Raw genomic sequence first — 18,515 nt, forward strand, 5'->3', positions numbered from 1 at the left:
CGCATGACAGTTCTTGAGATGGGAGAGTTGCAAGCTTGCTTCCTTGCTCTGTTCAAGAGGCAATTCACTTTTCATATTTATTCCCTGTGACTGAGCACAGAGAAGCTAAAACGGGAAGGGCAAGCAGGGAGTCACCAAACCTAATATGAAACCCTGAGAGGTGGTATCTTCCGCCCACACAAAATAAACACTTGTGCCAAGGTGGAGATTACGCAGAATTCCCCAGCCAGCATGGGATTGTGCCCTTAGTTTGTTGATCAGTTCCCTTTTAACCATTAATTGTTTAATTAAATAGATTTTCATAGTCACCAAACTTCAGTGCAGACATTTTGTCATACTGAAGGCAGCTGTTAAGTTTAATTTACAATTTCGGAAATTCACCATTTCCTTCTTAGAAGGGAAGGCAGTCTTTCCTACCTTTTTCCCCATTCCCTTTTAGAGTAACCAGAACCAAAATCTCCTCAAAAGGATCGCAGCCCCTCCAGCCAAAATTTGCCCCCTCTTTATTAAAGAAAGCGTCCGTTGAGTGATCCATAGCTTGCAGCCCCACGCTGCCACACCTGCCCCCCCCCAGTGGCCCAGCAAGGGGCTTGCTTGCTCAGTCAAGGCGCTACAGTCACCTCATGGCTGAGAGGATCATGACCAGTGCACTCTAGAGAGCAACGCAGCTCCACCCAATCGCGCAAGTCATACTTTCAGCCGTTTGATCCATCCATCACAGGAGTGCATGCTGGAGCAGGAGGGCGGAGGAAAGTGCAGGGTTTGTTCCTTTTTAATACCATCAAAACAAAAGGTTTCCTTGGGCTCTCAGTGCAGTAGCCCAGAGTCATTTCAGATGCTCACAGGAGCCAAGGTCTGGAGAGTTGGCACTTGAGGCTCAGCTGCTCCCTTTGTTCTGAAGAAGAGGAGAGCTTGGGATAGATTTTTCAGTCCAAAGCGCTAGCACGCTGGCTACACCAGTAAAAGGTTTGTGCCTCTGGGGAGGAACAGAAATGGCGCCCCCTGTCCTGCAGACTGACTGCGGAGCCCCCCCCCCCCCCCGCTGTCTGGACCAGAGCGAGGCAAAGTGGTGGCGCTGAGGGAGGCCGTGGGGAAGGCACTGCAGACGCGTCCGCGGCACTTCCGCAGGGGCAGTCACAGCCTGGGCAGCAACGACGACCCCTAGAGCCAGACGGTCTCCGCGCGCTCCACCCTCAGGAGGTCGCGGCCCTCACAGGCTCCTCTGCTCTCGGCCGTGATGAACTGCAGGGAGACCTTTAAAGCAAATGGGCATCATCAGCAGTGGAAAGTAAAAACGGCTTTCATGATGTGGCAAAGTTACTTCACAGTCATTTTGTGCCTTGTCCCTTTGCTTGTGTTTCCCAAGCAAGGGAGCCTCATGGGAAACAACCAGCTGGCCTAGGGGCTATGCAAGCAAGCAAGCCCCCAGAGAGCACGCGATCAGAGCGCGCGAACGGGGAGAGCAAGCAGGAGTTGGCTGGGGGAGTTTGGCAGGGGAGGTCCCTAACTTTTTTTTTTTAATTAAAACATTTTTTAAAATTTATTTTTCTTTTAACACACACTTCCATACCAGTGGGACTCTGTTTTTAATCTCCAGTGAGTAGAGGACCAAGCACAGGCTACTCGAGTATAATCAGAAAGCTAGACACAAAAAGTGAAAAGAGGCTATGGAAGGACAGGACTCTCGAGTGGTGGTGACCTACAAGGTGTGTGCCATGTTTGTGTTCTTGCCTGAGAACAACATGGCCTACACCTGCAACAAGTGCAAGTTGATCACGCTGCTGGAAGAAAAAGTAAGAGGACTGGAGCGGCGGGTGTTGACCCTCCAGGGAATAAGAGAACACAAAGAGTTCTTGGACAGAACGGTGGAACTGCAGCAGCAAAGTGAAGAACAGGAGCTAGAAGAGCAACAGCAAGCTGAGGCAGAAGAAGGAAATGCTGAGGTGAGGAAAAATGCAGTAGAGGATACTCCTTGGAAAAGGGTGACAGAAGCAGAAGAACTAGAAGCCACTCTGCACCAGTGGAGGCAGTGGAACTAGAGAACCGTTTCCAGGTACTTGAGGATGAGACTGGAGGACGGCCTGCAGAAGAAGAATTACAGGGGAACTTGCATGAGAGTGAGCAAGAGGCTGAAGGTCAGTCAAGCAGAAGCGATGAAACCCAGGCCTACAACAAGATGAAGAGTAGTAGGAGTGGGAACTCCTTGCTGCATGGGATCGAAATCCAAGCATGTTGTGAAGACTCGTGGACTTGCCAGGTACGCTGTCTCCCAGGATGGATTAGAGACATGACCGAAGGGTTGCCTGCACTCATAAAGCCCACTGACAGGTATCCCTTTCTTCTCATCCATGTGGGAACAAATGATACCGCCAAGCGAAGCTACGAAGAAATCACGTTACACTTTGAACCTTCAGGAAGGAAACTCAAGAACTTTGGGGCCCAGATAGTTTTCTCATCCATCCTTTCAGTAGTTAGAAGAGGGATAGAAAGGGAAAGAAAATGAACGGCTACAAAGGTGAATGAATGAATGAACGAATGGATGGCTACAAAGGTGGTGCTGATGTGAGCGATTTGGATTCTGGGACCACAGGCTATACCTGGAAGATGGGCTGTTGGCAAGGGATGGGTTGCGCCTCACAAAGGCTGGGAAGAATGTGTTTGGCCACAGCATGAAGAACTTCATCAGGAGGGCTTTAAACTGAATGCTACGGGGAAGGGAGACATAAAGTTGGGGGTAACAATGGACAAAGGCTCATGCAGCGCAATGGAGAGAACAGCACCTAATAATAGTCGTCACAAACATGTAGGAAGAAAACCAGACTATGAAGCACATGGTCTTCGATGTCTATACACTAATGCCCAGAGTATGGGAAACAAACAGAACAAACTTGAACTCTTAATACAGGAGGGAAATTATGACTTGATAGGTGTAACTGAGACTTGGTGGGATGACTCTCATGACCGGAATACAACAATTGAAGGATACAGCATGTTCAAAAAGAAAAGAAGGAACAGAAAGGGAGGTGGGGTTGCACTGTATGTGAAAAATACATATCTCTGCACAGAAATACAGGAGGATGAGCTTGGTAGCCGCATTGAGAGCATCTGGATCAAAATAAATGGAGCAAAAAATAAAAGAAACCTACCTGGTGGACAGAGTCTACTACCAGCCACCCAATCAGGGAGAAGACGAGGATGAAACCTTTGAAAAGCAAATAGCCAATGTTTCAAGGAAGCATGATGTAGTAGTAATGGGGGACTTCAATTTCCCCGATATTTGTTGGGAGACAAATTCTGCAAAACTCGGCTCCTCCAGGAAATACCTGACTTGTGTGGTGGGTAACTTCCTCCTACAGAAAGTAGAGGAAAGAACTAGAGGATCGGCTATCCTTGACTTGATCCTAACCAACAGAGATGACTTAGTGGATAAAGTAGCAGTTACAGGAACTCTGGGGGAAAGCGACCATGTTATACTTGAGTTCTTGGTTCTAAGGGAAGCAAAAGCCAAATGTAGCTTTTGGCTACATGCATACCCTGGATTTTAGGAAAGCTGATTTTAATAAACTCAGAACAATGATTCTGATCATTGATCAATGATTCTACCCTGGATTTTAGGAAAGCTGATTTTAATAAACTCAGAACAAACTCAGAACTGTCCTGGGCCCAGTGCTCTTCAACATTTTTATTAATGACTTGGAGGAGGAGGTGCAGGGAATACTGATCAAATTTGCAGATGACACAAAATTGGGCGGGATAGCTAATACTTTGGAAGACAGAAACAAAATCCAAAGGGATCTTGATAGACTGGAGCGCTGGGCAGAAAACAACAGAATGACATTTAATAGGGATAAATGCCAAGTTCTGCACCTAGGAAAAAGAAACCAAATGCACAGTTACAAGATGGGGGATACGTGGCTCAACAACACTACAAGCGAGAAGGATATTGGCATTGTTGTCGATCACAAGCTGAATATGAGCCAACAATGTGATGTGGCTGCAAAAAAGGCCAATGCTCTTTTGGGCTGCATTAAAAGAAGCATAGCTTCCAAATCCTGGGAAGTACTAGTTCCCCTCTACTCAGCACTGGTTAGGCCTCATCTGGAGTAGTGTGTCCAGTTCTGGGCAACACACTTTAAGAAGGATGCTGGGCTCTCACACCCTGGAAGCGTTCAAGACGAGGCTGGACAGCCATCTGTCAGGGATGCTGTGACTTGGATTCCTGCATTGAGCAGGGGGTTGGACTCGATGGCCTTGTAGGCCCCTTCCAACCCTACTATTCTATGATTCTATGATCAGTAAGGTCCCATGGCAAGCAACTCCAATGAGAAAAGGAGTCCAAGATGGGTGGGAGAATTTCAAAAAGGAAATTCTCAAGGCACAATTACAAACAATTCCAACAAGTAGAAAAGGAGGAAGACAACAGAAGAAACCAATGTGGCTTCACAAAAAGCTTAGAGATGACCTGAAAACAAAAAAGGACACATACAGGAAGTGGAAGGAAGGCCAAGCTACAAAGGAAGAGAACAGGCAGGTAGCACAGAATTGCAGGGATGGCATCAGGAAGGCTAAAGCTGAGAACGAGCTGAGGTTAGCGAGGGATGATAAAAGCAACAAAAAGGCTTTCTTCAGCTACGTGCAAAGTAAAAGAGGAAAGAAATGGTGGTTCAACTATTAAGGATGGCAAAATGATGACAGATGACAAAGAAAAGGCAGAGGTGCTCAATTCCTACTTTGGCTCAGTCTTCTCCCAAAAGAGGGTCTATGACCCCCCTGGCAAAGGCAAAGTACAGGCTGAAGGGGTAGAAATGCAGCTTGAGATTGATAGGCATATGGTCAAGGAACACCTCATTACTTTGAACGAGTTCAAATCTCCAGAGCCAGATAACTGCAGGCTAGAGTAATAAAGGAACTGGCAGAAGAACTCTCAGAACCACTGTCTATTATCTCTGAGCAATCATGGAGGACGGGGGAAGTGCCAAATGACTGGAGGAGGGCCAACGTTGTCCCTATCTTCAAAAAGGGTAAAAAGGAGGAACCTGGGAACTACAGACCAGTCAATCTGACATCAATCCCTGGGAAAATTCTGGAGCAGATGATAAAGCAATCCATCTGGAAGCACCTTGAAAACAAGGCAGTGATTACTCGAAGCCAACATGGATTTGTCAAGAACAAATCCTGCGAGACGAACCTAATCTCATTTTTTTATCAAGTAACCTCCCTTGTGGATCGTGGGAATGCTGTGGACATCATATACCTCGACTTCAGCAAAGCTTTCAACAAAGTGCCCCATGATATCCTGATGAGCAAACTAGCTCAAAGTGGGCTAGATGAAACAACGATCCGGTGATCCACAGTTGGCTACAGAATCGGACTCAAAGAGTGGTTATCAACGGGATCTTCTCAATCTGGGGAGAGGTAACAAGCGGGGTACCACAGGGCTCAGTCCTGGGCCCAGTGCTCTTCAACATTTTTATTAATGACTTGGAGGAGGAGGTGCAGGGAATGCTGATCAGATTTGCAGATGACACAAAATTGGGCGGGATAGCTAATACTTTGGAAGACAGAAACAAAATTCAAAGTGATCTTGATAGACTGGAGCGCTGGGCAGAAAACAACAGAATGACATTTAATAGGGATAAATGCCAAGTTCTGCACCTAGGAAAAAGAAACCAAATGCACAGTTACAAAATGAGGGATACGTGGCTCAACAACACTACAAGCGAGAAGGATCTTGGCAATGTTGTACATCACAAGCTGAATATGAGCCAATAATGTGATGTGGCTGCAAAAAAGGCAAATGATCTTTTGGGCTACATGGAGCTGGGGGTGGCGACGGCTGACAGGAAGCTCTGGCACGGGCTGGTCCATGAAGTCACGAAGAGTCGGAAGCAACTGAATGAATAAACAACAACAAAGCTTCCAAATCCCGGGAAGTACTAGTTCCCCTCTACTCAGCACTGGTTATCATAGAATAGTAGGGTTGGAAGGGGCCTACAAGGCCATCGAGTCCAACCCCCTGCTCAATGCAGGAATCCAAGTCAGAGCATCCCTGACAGATGGCTGTCCAGCCTCGTCTTGAATGCCTCCAGTGTGGGAGAGCCCACCACCTCCCTAGGGAATTAGCTCCATTGTTGTATTGCTCTAACAGTCAGGAAGTTTTTCCTGATGTTCAGCCGGAATCTGGCTTCCTGTCACTTGAGCCCATTATTCCATGTCCTGCACTCTGGGATGATCAAGAAGAGATCCTGGCCTTCTTCCCTGTGACAACCTTTCAAGTACTTGAAAAGTGGTATCATATCTCCCCTCAGTCTTCTCTTCTCAAGGCTAAACATGCCCAGTTCTTTCAGTCTCTCCTCATAGGGCTTTGTTTCCAGTCCTCTGATCATCTTTGTTGCCCTCCTCTGAACCCTCTCCAGTCTGTCTGCATCCTTAGGCCTCATCTGGAGTACTGTGTCCAGTTCTGGGCACCACACTTTAAGAAGGATGCAGACAAACTGGAGAGGGTTCAGAGGAGGGCAACAAAGATGATCAGGGGACTGGAAACAAAGCCCTCTGAAGAGAGACCGAAAGAACTGGGCATGTTTAGCCTTGAGAAGAGAAGACTGAGGGGAGATATGATAGCGCTCTTCAAGTACTTGAAAGGTTGTCACAGAGAAGAAGGCCAGGATCTCTTCTCGATCATCCCAGAATGCAGGACATGGAAGAATGGGCTCAAGTGACAGGAAGCCAGATTCCGGCTGAACATCAGGAGAAACCTCCCGACTGTGAGAGCAATATGACAATGGAACCCATGACCTAGGGAGGCGGTGGGCTCCCCCACACTGGAGGCGTTCAAGACAAGGCTGGACAGCCATCTGTCAGGGATGCTCTGACTTGGATTCCTGCACTGAGCAGGGGGTTGGACTCGATGGCCTTGTAGGCCCCTTCCAACCCGACTATTCTGTGATTGTATGATTCTATGACAGAGCTCCTCATGATGGGGTAGCTGCTTGAGGAAACGTCCATCTTATGGTTAACTTGCCACACCCCTCTTCAGCGTGAGCAAGAGAACTGGTACTAGGGAACTGCTCAGCAGGCCATCAGGAGTGGGTGGGGGCTTGATCACACTTTTTTCAGTGGACAAATACCCTTTGAGTCAGTGGAGGCTGGTGGCTCCAATGTCAGTGGGGTGGTAAATCCACCCTGGGTTTCAGTCAGAACTCTAAAGGACTCTTATAGACTTCTGACTGAAACCCAGGGAGGATCTAATGCCCCACTGATATTGGAGTCACCAGCCTCCACTGCTCTGAGTAAAACTTAAATCGGGGATCAGAACAAGAGCGCACCCCACACTCCTATTTATGGGGCCAGTTTGAGCTCCTTTAGTCTTCAGTTCTCCTAAGATTACTGCACAAGGCAGGGCGGGGTGGAGGGAGGGATGGGCAGGCAGCTCATGTGTTCAACCAGGTCACGGTGTCATCATGGGGTCATGTATCTGGAGATGGAAACGTGCACACTGATTGAAAGGTTCTGTTGTCAGCAGGTATTTTGCAAAGTAGGTTTTGGGCCAGAATTAATGAGATGCAAATTGCTAGCATGTCACAAAATGCTAATTCTTTGAATCTGCCCAAATTATTCAGACATGGTTCAAAGGCCTCAGAGAGCTTGAATCTAAACCTGAATATTTGAAAAAGGTTATGAAACTCATAATTGGATTCAGCAGTTTCAAGGTCTCGGCAGCATCGAAGGATCAGGCCAGGATTAGAAGCTGGTCTCTTCTGTCGGACTGCATGAGTTTGCCATGCTAAGACTCTGCAGAGCATCACCCCAGGTCTGACGAACGGAAGGAGGAAAGTGCACAATGGGGGCCGGGGGATGTGTGGCCCTCCACATGTTGCTGTGACCCCCCCCCCCAGCCCTCGTCAGCACAGCCAGTAGTGAGAGATGATGGGAGTTGTACCCCAAGAGCATTGGAGGGCCCCTCGTTCCCCACCTGTACTGGACAGGGACATACCAGAGGTGTTGTGGGGTGGAGAGGACCACACACACTACAAGGCGACCCAGTCACAAGGACCCTTGTCAGGAGGGTGGGGGGGAGAGTCTTACCCTTTTCTTGCGTGTCCCCCTGCAACAGAGCCTCAGATTCAGGAGCACAAGTGTGAACATGAAGCAGCGGAGGCTGAAGACGATCTCCACGGTGTCCAGGAGAAAGGAAAGGCTCCACAGTGCCAGTGCAGAACTCTGGAGGGGAGCAGGAGAGGAGGAGGGTACAGGCCCCCTGAGCAAGCCCTTGCCTCTTCTGAAGCCCAAACCCAATGTGCCACAGAGGCACAGAGGCGGGACGGAGCACCTTGTCCTAACATCCACCCCACAAACCAGGGATGGGCCATCTGCCCGTTGTAACCACCATCCCACACTCCACCCCCTGCCAAGATTAACCTGTGCAGCCCAGGCCAGAGTGCATCACAATCCCACTGTATGAGGCCATGGGAGAAGCGCAACAGCTGCCACGGCTGGTGGCCCACATTAGTGGCCATGTGACCTTTGCAACCTGCAGGGGGTCTCTGGCAGACCAGGAAATGCTGAACAGGCTCCCAGGGGTAGGCGGCTTGGAAGCCACGGAGCCGGGCCAACCCCCTGACTGACGACACACTCCCCTATACCAAAAACCCCGCTAAGCCTTTTCAGCGGAACCCTCTCGAGGAGACGATTCCACAGCCTCTGGGCTGGCTTCTCCCTCCCGGAGGCCCCCTTGTGGTGGGAGTCCTGGCCCCCCTTGGCAGACTTACATAGACGCGGGTGGGGTCGAAGGGGCACTCGTGGGCGATCTGGATGAAGTCCATATTCGCAAAGGTGCACAAAGCCAGGAGGGCCCGCCCCTTGTTGGCGAAAGTGGCGACGATTGCGACCGCCAGCCCCACGGAGCAGAACAGTGAGAGGAGCGCGCTGCTGAGGCTGAGGGAGAAAACCGCCCATCTCTGCAATGGGGAGAACACGTTCATTCATTCAGCTTGCTTGTTACACCCATGCCCCGCCTTTCCTCCAAGGAGCCCAAGGTGGCTTACACAATCCTCCTCCTCTCCATTCTGTCCTTACAACAACCCTGTGAGGTAGGTTAGGCTGAGAGTCAAGGACTGGCCCAAGGTCACCCAGTGAGTTTCATGGCCGAGTGGGGACAAGAACCCGGATCTCCCCAATCCCAGTCCAACGCTCCAACCCCTGCACCACACTGGCTCCCTAGGTTGGTGGCTCAGCTATGCAAAGAGCCAGGGGGGCAATCGCTCCCCCTCCCTTCCTGACTGCAGGCCTGGCAATCAGACAAGGCTGGGAGGGCTTTGCTCATAAGACCCAGGAAGTTGCCTTATCCTGACTCAACCGGAGTACTGGTCCATCTAGCCCAGAATGGCCTTCTCTCGCCCTGCAACCTGAGATCTGGAAATGCCAGGGATTTAAAACGGCAGGCTTCAAAGTGACAACTTGGCTTCTACTGCCGCCCCTCACTCCCATGGAGTAAACCAAGCAGCCACTCGTAAAGTGGCTCCCTTGCAATCCCAGGAAACAGCCCCAAGTGGCGTGCTTGTTTCTACTGGAGCCGCCCCAGGAAGGCACGTTGGATTGCACAGTAACAACATGGAAACTGCCCATTCCCTGGGTGAGGCTCTTTGCTCTCCAGATTTCTTGGGTGGCAGCCACTGGGGAGATTTTACAACTTCTGGAGCTATCGAACTTTCCACACCATTATCTGGTATCCTGGATGGGGCATGCCGCCAGGCTGCCAACAGCTGAAGATAGGCAAGTTCAGAACAGGGTGGGGGCTGAAAAGGGGGGGTCCATCCTGTCTCAAGTTCAAAACGATTTGCCCTTTACAAAGAGAAGCAGAGGGGCTTCTACACAGCTGAGCCTAACTAAGGACTTGGAGGGGCTCTTCCACTCAGAAACAGGACCCATCTCTCAGCTGAGCTGATTCTGCTCCAAGATGCCATGAGAGACACAGGGCTTACCAGCAATTTCTGGGATACATATCTGGAGAGCACAATTGCTGCTATTCCACAGGAGATTGTCTGCAAAGGGAACACAGATGTCAGGAAATAACACCCTGTGAACAGTGCCTCAAGGTTACAAGCAGACCCATGCCTCATTTGCTGAGCCAAAACCAACACTCCGCATTTTGTATTCCAGTTATCATTTAGGTGCATTGAAGGCATGGGATGAGTTTCCATACATTCTTTTTGATTCCATGATCCAAGGTAGTTGTTGCTTTTTAAAGCACTCTCAGTCTTTGGCAAGAACTGACACTTTTGCACCATGCTCATGTTTGGATCCCAATAACCACCCAACTTTAGCCACAATAAATTGAAATTCCTGTGAACCTAATTCCTGGCATTAGAATGAAGATGGCGGGGAGGACAGAGAAACTGAGGTGCATGTGTGCAAAGGCATCTATTGCATCCTTCCCACAGTGTCTGCCTGGAGTGGTGGGTGGGTTTTGTGCTCCACGTTACCCGAAAATGTGGCATTTTACGGTAACCATTTACTTGCGTAGAACACAGTAAAAGGGTTAACCGGGAGACACCACTTGGGTTTTGGCCAAACCTGCCCCTGGTGCCCACACTGCCTGGGGTGAATGGGGAGCTTCGCCCTGTGCCAGCAAGGCCCTTGCATGTCCTGTGGCCAGGCTTGCTTCTTGCTGTGGCACTACAAGGCGCCCGGGCCATGAGAGCTGGCCTTTCCACACACTGGCCCTCCCCCGACCGTGCCTCCTCCCTCCAGCAAAGCACAGGCAAGGGAACGCCTACCAAGATGGCAGAGATCACAGTGACGATGTTGGAGATGGCGTACTGCAGCGAAATGGTATCCTGCGGGTTGGCGATGTGGCGCAGCACCGTCCCATGAACCAGAGCTCCAGTGATGAAGTTCAAGTGGCCAATGACTATCAAGATGAGCCCAGTTTTCATCAAGAGTTTCTGGGTGCTGCTGGGGTCAAGGTTATCTAAACACAGGAGAGGAATCAATGTATTTCATCCTGTACTGAGCTCAGAGTAAAAGCCACCATTTCACACATTTCCAGTTCCAGAACAGGATGCTGGAAACAAAACATAGCCACGAGAAAAGCACAACCTAGCCCAGATAAAATGTAAATGAAATCCTCTCTGCAGATGAGCAGCCCTGCTGGATCACACCAAGAAGGTCCATCTAGTCCAGCAACCTGCTTCTCGTAGTGGCCAGCTAGGTGCCTCCCAGAAGCCCCCAGCCAAGGCAGAAAGGCATGTGCCCCCCTCCCCACCAATGTTCTGCACCAGCTGGTATTCGGAGGCCTCCAATGAGCCTAGAAGTAGTCTGCAGACATCATGACAAGACCTTTCCCCCTAGAGGCATTGCTCCAGCACTCCCCCCCCCACAATCCTTTGGGTTGCCCTGCTCTGCATCTTTCCCAGCGCTACGATGTTTGTTTGTTTGTTTAGTTTCTTAATTGCCCATCTGGCCGGTCACCTGGCCACTCCGGGCAATGTACAATAATACAAACAGTTTAAAAACAATAAAATTACACATTAAAACATCATTTTCTAAAATTTCCCTAGTGCACCCCAAATGCCTTTTTGAGATGCAGCGACCAGAACAGGACACAGTATTCCAAGGGTGACCACACATCACAAGTGTGTTTTGACATTGGCAGTTTTATTTGTGATTCTTTTCCTAATAATCCCGAGAAGAGAAATGGCCTTTGTCGCAGCTGCTGCACACTGGGCCAGTATTTGCACTGAGTTCTCCACCACGAGCCCAAGCTCTCATTCCTCGTTAGTTGCAGCCATTTTAGACCCCTTCAGTATACATGTCAATGGTGGACCAACAGAATCCGACTATAAGTCGCCTGAAAAGAGGAAATGCATCACCCCAAAATGAGGCAATTTGCATAAATCTGCATGTGCTAATTTATATGCATAGATGCAAATTTAGAAATAATAATAATGTTCTTTAAATAGAAATACAGTACTTCTCATCATGGCGAGGAAGTCTGACCAGGTGACCCGTGTGCCTGCCTGTTCAGCGTGCTGCCTGGGTGCTCCCTGGTGATGGGCAACGGTTCTGATGGCTTTTTAGCTTTAAAGCAGAATTAGACTGGGCAGCTCTTCAAATTGAGGACACCTTCAAAGAGAGGATGCTCCTCTATTTCAGGACCCTCTGAGCCACTGGACTCAGACAGGCCACAAGTAGAAAGTGGGAACCAGAAGAGTGCGTGAACCACACCCAGGGAAACCTCAGCCCAGGGCCTCATCCAGTCCCCAGGCCCCCCAGCCGACCCATGAAGGCCTCCAATGAGGCCCCTCCCCTCAGAGGAGGGAGAGGAGGGTGAGAGCAGCTCCCGCCTGAGCCGTGGCCTTGAGAGGTACGCCTTGAGCCAGCAGAGCGGCCTGCTTCACTCCACCACACTGCGTGGCAGGAGCAAAGATAACGCCCAACTGAACTGCCAGCTCAAGGAGCACTTGGTCGGGAGCTAGCTGAAGATGGAGCCCTCTCCACTCCCCAGCTGACCTGCGCGGATCAGCTGAGGAGCATCTTTAACGCCAGGTTTAAACAGCCCTCTCCCGCACCCGTGACAGGAGTGAGGATCAGGCCCTCCCTGCTCCTCAGCTGATCTTCGTGGTGTGTATGTGCACGCACACGCCCGCCCGCGAGAGAGAGGTGCCCACTTTGGGCTCTGGCCATGCACTCTTGGCACCTGGCCCCAGCCAGAAGGTTTCCCAGGTGGCAATCCAGCCCTCAAGCTGAAAAAAAGATTCCCCACCCCCCAGACAGTTCCTGGCGGCAAGAACACTGAGGCAAGCCACATGCTACACCACAATCTATATAATCTCACAGGTACACATAAATGCAGTATGTGTATAGCGGAGCAGGGGTGGGCAGAAGATAAATCTCCAGACGTTTTCCCAGAAGCCCCTGGAAGCGTGGCCAGTGGGCAGGAACGCCGGGAGTGGAAGTCCAAAAACTTGGAAATCTACTTTCTGCCCACTCCTGATGCAGAGGATATTTATCTCAGAAATAATAAAGTGCACCTCTGAGCACACGCAGAGTGCCGTTTCCTCGCTACCCCAGTACCTCTTTACAAGTTAAGTACCTCCCCCCACCTCTGTTGCATCCAAACCACTGCTACAGCCAGAGAGCACATAGCCAATAGTAAAGCACTTAGCTGGCATTCAACACTAAGGCTTTTAGAGGGGAAGTTTGGGGGCGGGGGGAGCACACGCATATAAAATAATGCGTTTTGCCAGTTTCTTGGTTTGCCTCAGATCACAGAACTACAAGTTATCTAACAATTAGCTTTTTGCATCATTATAACGGATTGGATTCCCAAAATGCAGACTGAGTGACTCTCTCAAACTGGCTGGCCCTTCATTTGCAGTGCTGATGCCAAAGAAGAGTTTGGATGGGGGGGCCTCCTCAGGAAAAGGTCCCCGGCAGCAGGGCCCAGGAAGCTTGGCCAGCCAGACGGAAGCGTCTCACGCAGCCTTCTCCAATCTGGCACCCTCCCGGTGTGGTGGACTACAACTCCACCATTTCCCAGCCACAGGTCCTGGAAGCTGTAGCCCACCACATCCGGAGGGTCATTGTTGTCATTGACAACAACTTCTGAAAACGTGTGGAGCAGTGTTAAATGTAACTTTAGTGTACTTGCTTTGTGATGCATTATGGGTTGCTGGCGTTTTTAATCCCACTATTTAAATCTTTATTGTGATTTTGTAGTTTATAATGTGCCTTGGGTTTGTTATGTTTGGAAAAAGACTGGATAGAAACAGGGCAATAGAGTTATACAATGCATTAACAAACTGCATGGTTAAATTAGCTTTGCTCCAGTCCCTCCATTGTTGTTGTTGTTCAGTCTTTCAGTCGTGTCCGACCCTTCGTGACCCCATGGACCATAGCACGCCAGGCCTTTCTGTCCTCCGCTCTCTCCGGGAGCATGCTCAAGTCCATATTCATTGCATCAGTGATGCTATCTAGCCATCTCATCCTCTGCCATCCCCTTCTCCTTTTGCCTTCGATCTTTCCCAGCATCAGGGTCTTTTCCAGGGATTTTTCTCTTCGCATTAGGTGGCCAAAATATTTGAGCTTCAGCTTCAGTATCTGTCCTTCCAATGAGCACTCAGGGTTGATTTCCTTCAGGATGGACTGATTTGACCTCCTTGCAGTCCAGGGGACTCGTAAGAGTCTTCTCCAGCACCACAGTTCGAAGGCATCAATTCTTCGGTGCTCAGCCTTCCTTATAGTCCAGCTCTCACAGCCATACGTTACTACTGGGAAACCCATAGCTTTGATTATGCGGACCTTTGTCGGCAAGGTGATGTCTCTGCTTCTTACTATGCTGTCTAGGTTGGCCATAGCTTTCCTCCCCAGGAGCAAGCGTCTTTTAATTTCATGGCTACAGTCACCGTCTGCGGTGATCTTGGAGCCCAAGAAAATAAAATCTGTCACTGCTTCCATTTCTTCCCCTTCTATATGCCAGGAAGTGATGGGGCCAGATGCCATGATTTTATTTTTGTTAATGTTGAGTTTCAGACCAGCTTTTGCACTCTCCACTTTCACCCTCAACAAGAGGCTTAGATCCTCTTCGCTTTCTGCCATGCCCATTAATAGCAATTTATTGTTGGTGCAATGCCCAAGATATGGAATGAAACACTTGGTAGGCTGCAGTGTGTAAGAAGAAGGGCATTCTTAATAGAGCTATTCCTTCCCCCAGGAGCAGAGCAAGAGCTGCGGGATGCAGGAGATAGCGACAGAAGAAGTGAACAGTTGCAGGAGTCAAAGGTTATGAGGCCCGTTAGCCTGCAAACCACCGTCTCAGATATGGGGGAAAAACCTGGAACCACTCTTGGCATTTCCCTGGGGCACCTGTGGGGCTTGTCTGCACCCATGCACATTGCACTGCACGCACATTTTTGTTCTTTGAAGGGCAGGAGAAGCTGCTAGCAGTCCCTCTCAGGCAGATGTGTGGGCTAGGCTGCATCAGGAGCTGTTGCTGGGGTGACTCTTTGCCACTGGGAGTCCTCAGCCACAACCTGATGGAAAGGTGCACCCTCCAGGCCACTGTGAGCCCTGTAACTTCTAGTGCGCCATTTCTCCACATTTCTCTCATAGGAAAGTAACCTGAGATACTGGCTGTCTATGGGGGAAACTTCACAGCTGTGCTGGAAAACATAAAGATGTGTCCCTTCCACAGCTTGAGGGCTACAGATCCAGGCAGAGACAGATCTTCACATCACCAGATAGGTTTATAGGGAACTCAGGCAGGTTGATCCAAGGAGAGCTGTAAGGACGTGCCAAGTAATGAGGCATTTCCTTTTAGAACAAGTCTGTGTCTTTAAAGATTAACCACTCATTAAACAGCAAATAGCAGGTGGGGCCATCTTCCTGCTGGCACATGTCAAAGTCTACAAGCAGCCATCAGTGGTGTGTGAGGTGGGGGGGCGGGGGGGGGAGGCTCACGGATCAACATGCAGCTTGCTAGCAATTTCGACCATTTCTTGGCATCGTCAATGGAGGGGGTGGTGCTGGGATCATGTTCTGGGAATCATAATGGTGGACAGATGCTTTCCCGGGCAATGCGATCTCACCCTCCCCCCCCCCCGTTTTCTTCACTTATCATCCTCTCCTTGGGTGCAAGGATTGGTCTTTTTGGGGGTGAGACGCTCATAAAAATCTGTAGAGTGGCATGTGCATCAATGGCACCAGACAAATAAAGAACAAGACCCATCCCCTCTTTTTGGGCCTGCTGATTAACAAAGCTGAAGAAGAAAGTAGGAATTTTATTTTTATTCTACTGACCAGCTTTGGGCAAATCACTTTCTCCAACACTGTGTCTTCAGTTAATGTATTACAAAATTATTTTCCATATGCTTCTCAACACCTACTTTGTCCCCTCCTTCCCCCAATCTCCAAATTCCCGAGACACCTGGAGCAGGCTAAGTGACTTGAGCAATCACTCATCCAAGCCCCAGTTAAACCTTTTCAGTTTATAAGTCAATGTACCCCTGTATGTGCAGATAGTACAGAAGACAGGAAGTATACATATAAATACAACCTATAGGCCCTAAACCCAACTTCTGTTCTTTGGGGGGAGGGTATACCCAATCTAAATCTGATTTTCCAATTGTAAGACTTAGAACTCTTGGTGCCAAATTTAGTACTGGTAATTAAATATTAAAACCTGACGATATGCATACTTGATTTACAGCCAGAGTAAAGAGGCTTCCCGGTGCGCGCACATAATCTGTGCCACTACATTCACATGTATAAGAGCCCTGGGGCTTTGGCTCTTGCGGAAGAAAAAAGGGGTGCCTCACAGCACAGAGATTTCCGCCCCTCTTCTAATCCCCAAACCATGCTGCGGTGCCGAATTCCTAACATGAGAAGGAGCAGAAGCTCAAGCCGAGTTGGAGGTCAGACCTTCCGGCCCGCCTGTCCCCCTCGTCCTAGAAATGCGGGCCTGGCGGCCGCGGTGCCCCTGCGCCGCAAGCAGCCCCTCCGCTGAACGGTGCTCAAAACTGGAAACGCCTTGGGGCGGGGGCTCGCCCGCTCGCCCCGGAAGACGCGCGCAGCGGGGGGGGGGGGTCCAGCAGCCCTCCGGGGGCCGCAGAAAAGGCGGGGGCACACGCGCCCCGGCGCGCTCGCACCCCAGCAACGCCTGCGAGGAGCGCCCGGGGTGCCGCCTCGTGCCGGAGGCCGCCGCCGTTCTGAGGACGGCAGGATCGGGGCCTGTCCACCCCTTGCCTTGGACCGTGGCGGGGCCCACTCACCCAGGCGACACATCTCGGCGGCTCGGCCTCAGGCCAAGGCTTCGGCGCCCGCCCGCCCGCCCGCGTCAAGGCGCCCTTCGCCGCCTCATCGCCCGGGAGCCGGCCGCGCGGCCTTGGCGCGCCCGGACCAGCCGCCTCCGCCGCGCTCCGCCAGGCGCTGCCCGCCCGCGCCTCGGCATCCGCGCGCCTCGTCCTCCAGCCTCCACCCGCCGCTGAAGACCGGCTCTTCCTGCCCGGCCAGCTCCGGGCTCCGGAACAAAGGCCAAACCCCACCTTCTCCGTCCCGCGGGAAGCGCGATCCGCCTCCCCGGCCCCGCCCGCGCCAGGGCTCTTGGCTCCAGTCTCGCCCGCGCGCCGGGCGCGCCCGCCCGGCTCGGCGCGCCCAGGGCCCCACGGCTCTTCGGACTACGCGCCCCAGCCGGCCGGCCCCCGCCTGCCTCTCGCTGCAAGAGTGTTCATGTCGCGGCCTCCTCCGAAGAGTTTGCGACAGAAAGCTTGAAGTATAACGCTCGTGCGCATTCCGAAGTAACTGAAACCACCAGGAATACCTTCTGATGTGCAAATCCTGCTTCTCAAGGTGCCCCAAACGTGGCTCTGCAGACATCCCGACCGCAACGCCCAGCCAGCTTCCCCACACCCTCCTCTTCCTACCCAAAGCCCACCCGCTTTTTGTAACATCTTGCCTGATGAAGAGACCTGGGGTTCGCAAGCCTTGCACTTTTTTTGTGATCTTTGAGTTGGCCTAATATACTTTATATGGATTGTGTCAGTCACGATGCATCAAGAACTAAAAGTGCGGGGAGTCAAAACACACAGCCCTCTTTCTAGGTGCCTGCTCTTGGGGCTGCCAGCGTCTTGCATTCCCTTTGCTATAGTCTCACCACCACTTGCCGGGCGCGTGCGCACACACGCCGCTTCTGTAGTAGGGTCCTACACTGGTCCCGTATCTCACACAGTCTGGAAAGCTGAACCACAGTGTTCGCTGGCCAGTTTTTCTGTGGGGATACTGGAGACTTGGTTTTTGAAGTATCTGTTTACAAAGACAGAGGAAGAGTGGGGAGGGGAGCAAACAGGCACACAGGCAGTGCTAGTCTAAAGCAGCATGAGCCCCCACCCAAAAGCAACAGCTTGCCCTTGCTGTTTCCTGAGGCTCTCTTTGCCAGGCCAGCGCTCGCACCAGCACACCTGGAGGCTGGGGAAGAGGACTTCTTGCCACTCCCAAGCATCTCCCCCTTGCTGATGCCAGCCTCTTTTGGAGGAGCGCAGGAGCCAGCCATGAGCCATCTCACCTGCTGCAAAGACCCCTCCCCCAAAACAGCACGGAAGGTTGGATTCACTTCTTTTATCAAGTTCATTTTTATTTGTACTTGCTATGTAGGTCTAGATTATTTAATTGTAATATTGAACTTAAGTTATTTGAATGGTTGTCTTATTTGAATTTGTTTTGCAATTAGACACTAAACTAAAGCAAAACAAGTGTGAGAACTTGAATTTATTTCTATCTAACCTGATTAAAAACTGATATGCATTAAATCAAATTCATTAAATCAAATTCACCCCTCCTTTGCCACACTGTTAGCCTCCCCACCTCACTCCCAATAGGAGGGTGCGATTGCACTCATGTCCTGCTTGTGGACTGCTCGTTGGCCACTATGTGAACAGAATACTGGACTAGATAGACCCTTGGTTTGATCCAGCAGGTTTGTGTGACTTGTACTCCAGGTTCTAGGATCATTAATGCCCCCC

General features: G+C 50.7%; 1 protein-coding gene across 3 annotated transcripts; it reads right to left on the reverse strand.

Moving 5' to 3' along the window:
* Positions 1 to 263: 263 nt before the first annotated feature.
* On the reverse strand, positions 264 to 18,297 carry TMEM54 (transmembrane protein 54). 3 transcript variants are annotated; one of them, XM_084816146.1, is made up of 6 exons: positions 16,770 to 17,000; positions 10,776 to 10,969; positions 9,981 to 10,040; positions 8,769 to 8,957; positions 8,086 to 8,220; positions 264 to 1,254 (listed from the first exon to the last, which is right to left on the reverse strand). In XM_084816146.1, the coding sequence occupies exons 1-6, from the start codon at positions 16,780 to 16,782 to the stop codon at positions 1,162 to 1,164; spliced, it is 684 nt and encodes a 227-aa protein (XP_084672272.1). In that variant the 5' UTR covers positions 16,783 to 17,000; the 3' UTR covers positions 264 to 1,161. The 3 variants fall into 3 exon arrangements, with proteins under 3 accessions (XP_084672272.1, XP_084672270.1, XP_084672271.1); XM_084816144.1 differs by lacking the exon at positions 16,770 to 17,000 and adding an exon at positions 17,043 to 18,297 and having other exon boundaries at positions 271 to 1,254; XM_084816145.1 differs by lacking the exon at positions 264 to 1,254 and adding an exon at positions 1,554 to 5,655.
* Positions 18,298 to 18,515: the final 218 nt, after the last annotated feature.

The sequence above is a fragment of the Heloderma suspectum genome, chromosome 10 (assembly GCF_057233095.1).
Source record: "Heloderma suspectum isolate Gila_16-S chromosome 10, 16-S_ref, whole genome shotgun sequence".
Classification (NCBI taxonomy): domain Eukaryota; kingdom Metazoa; phylum Chordata; class Lepidosauria; order Squamata; family Helodermatidae; genus Heloderma; species Heloderma suspectum.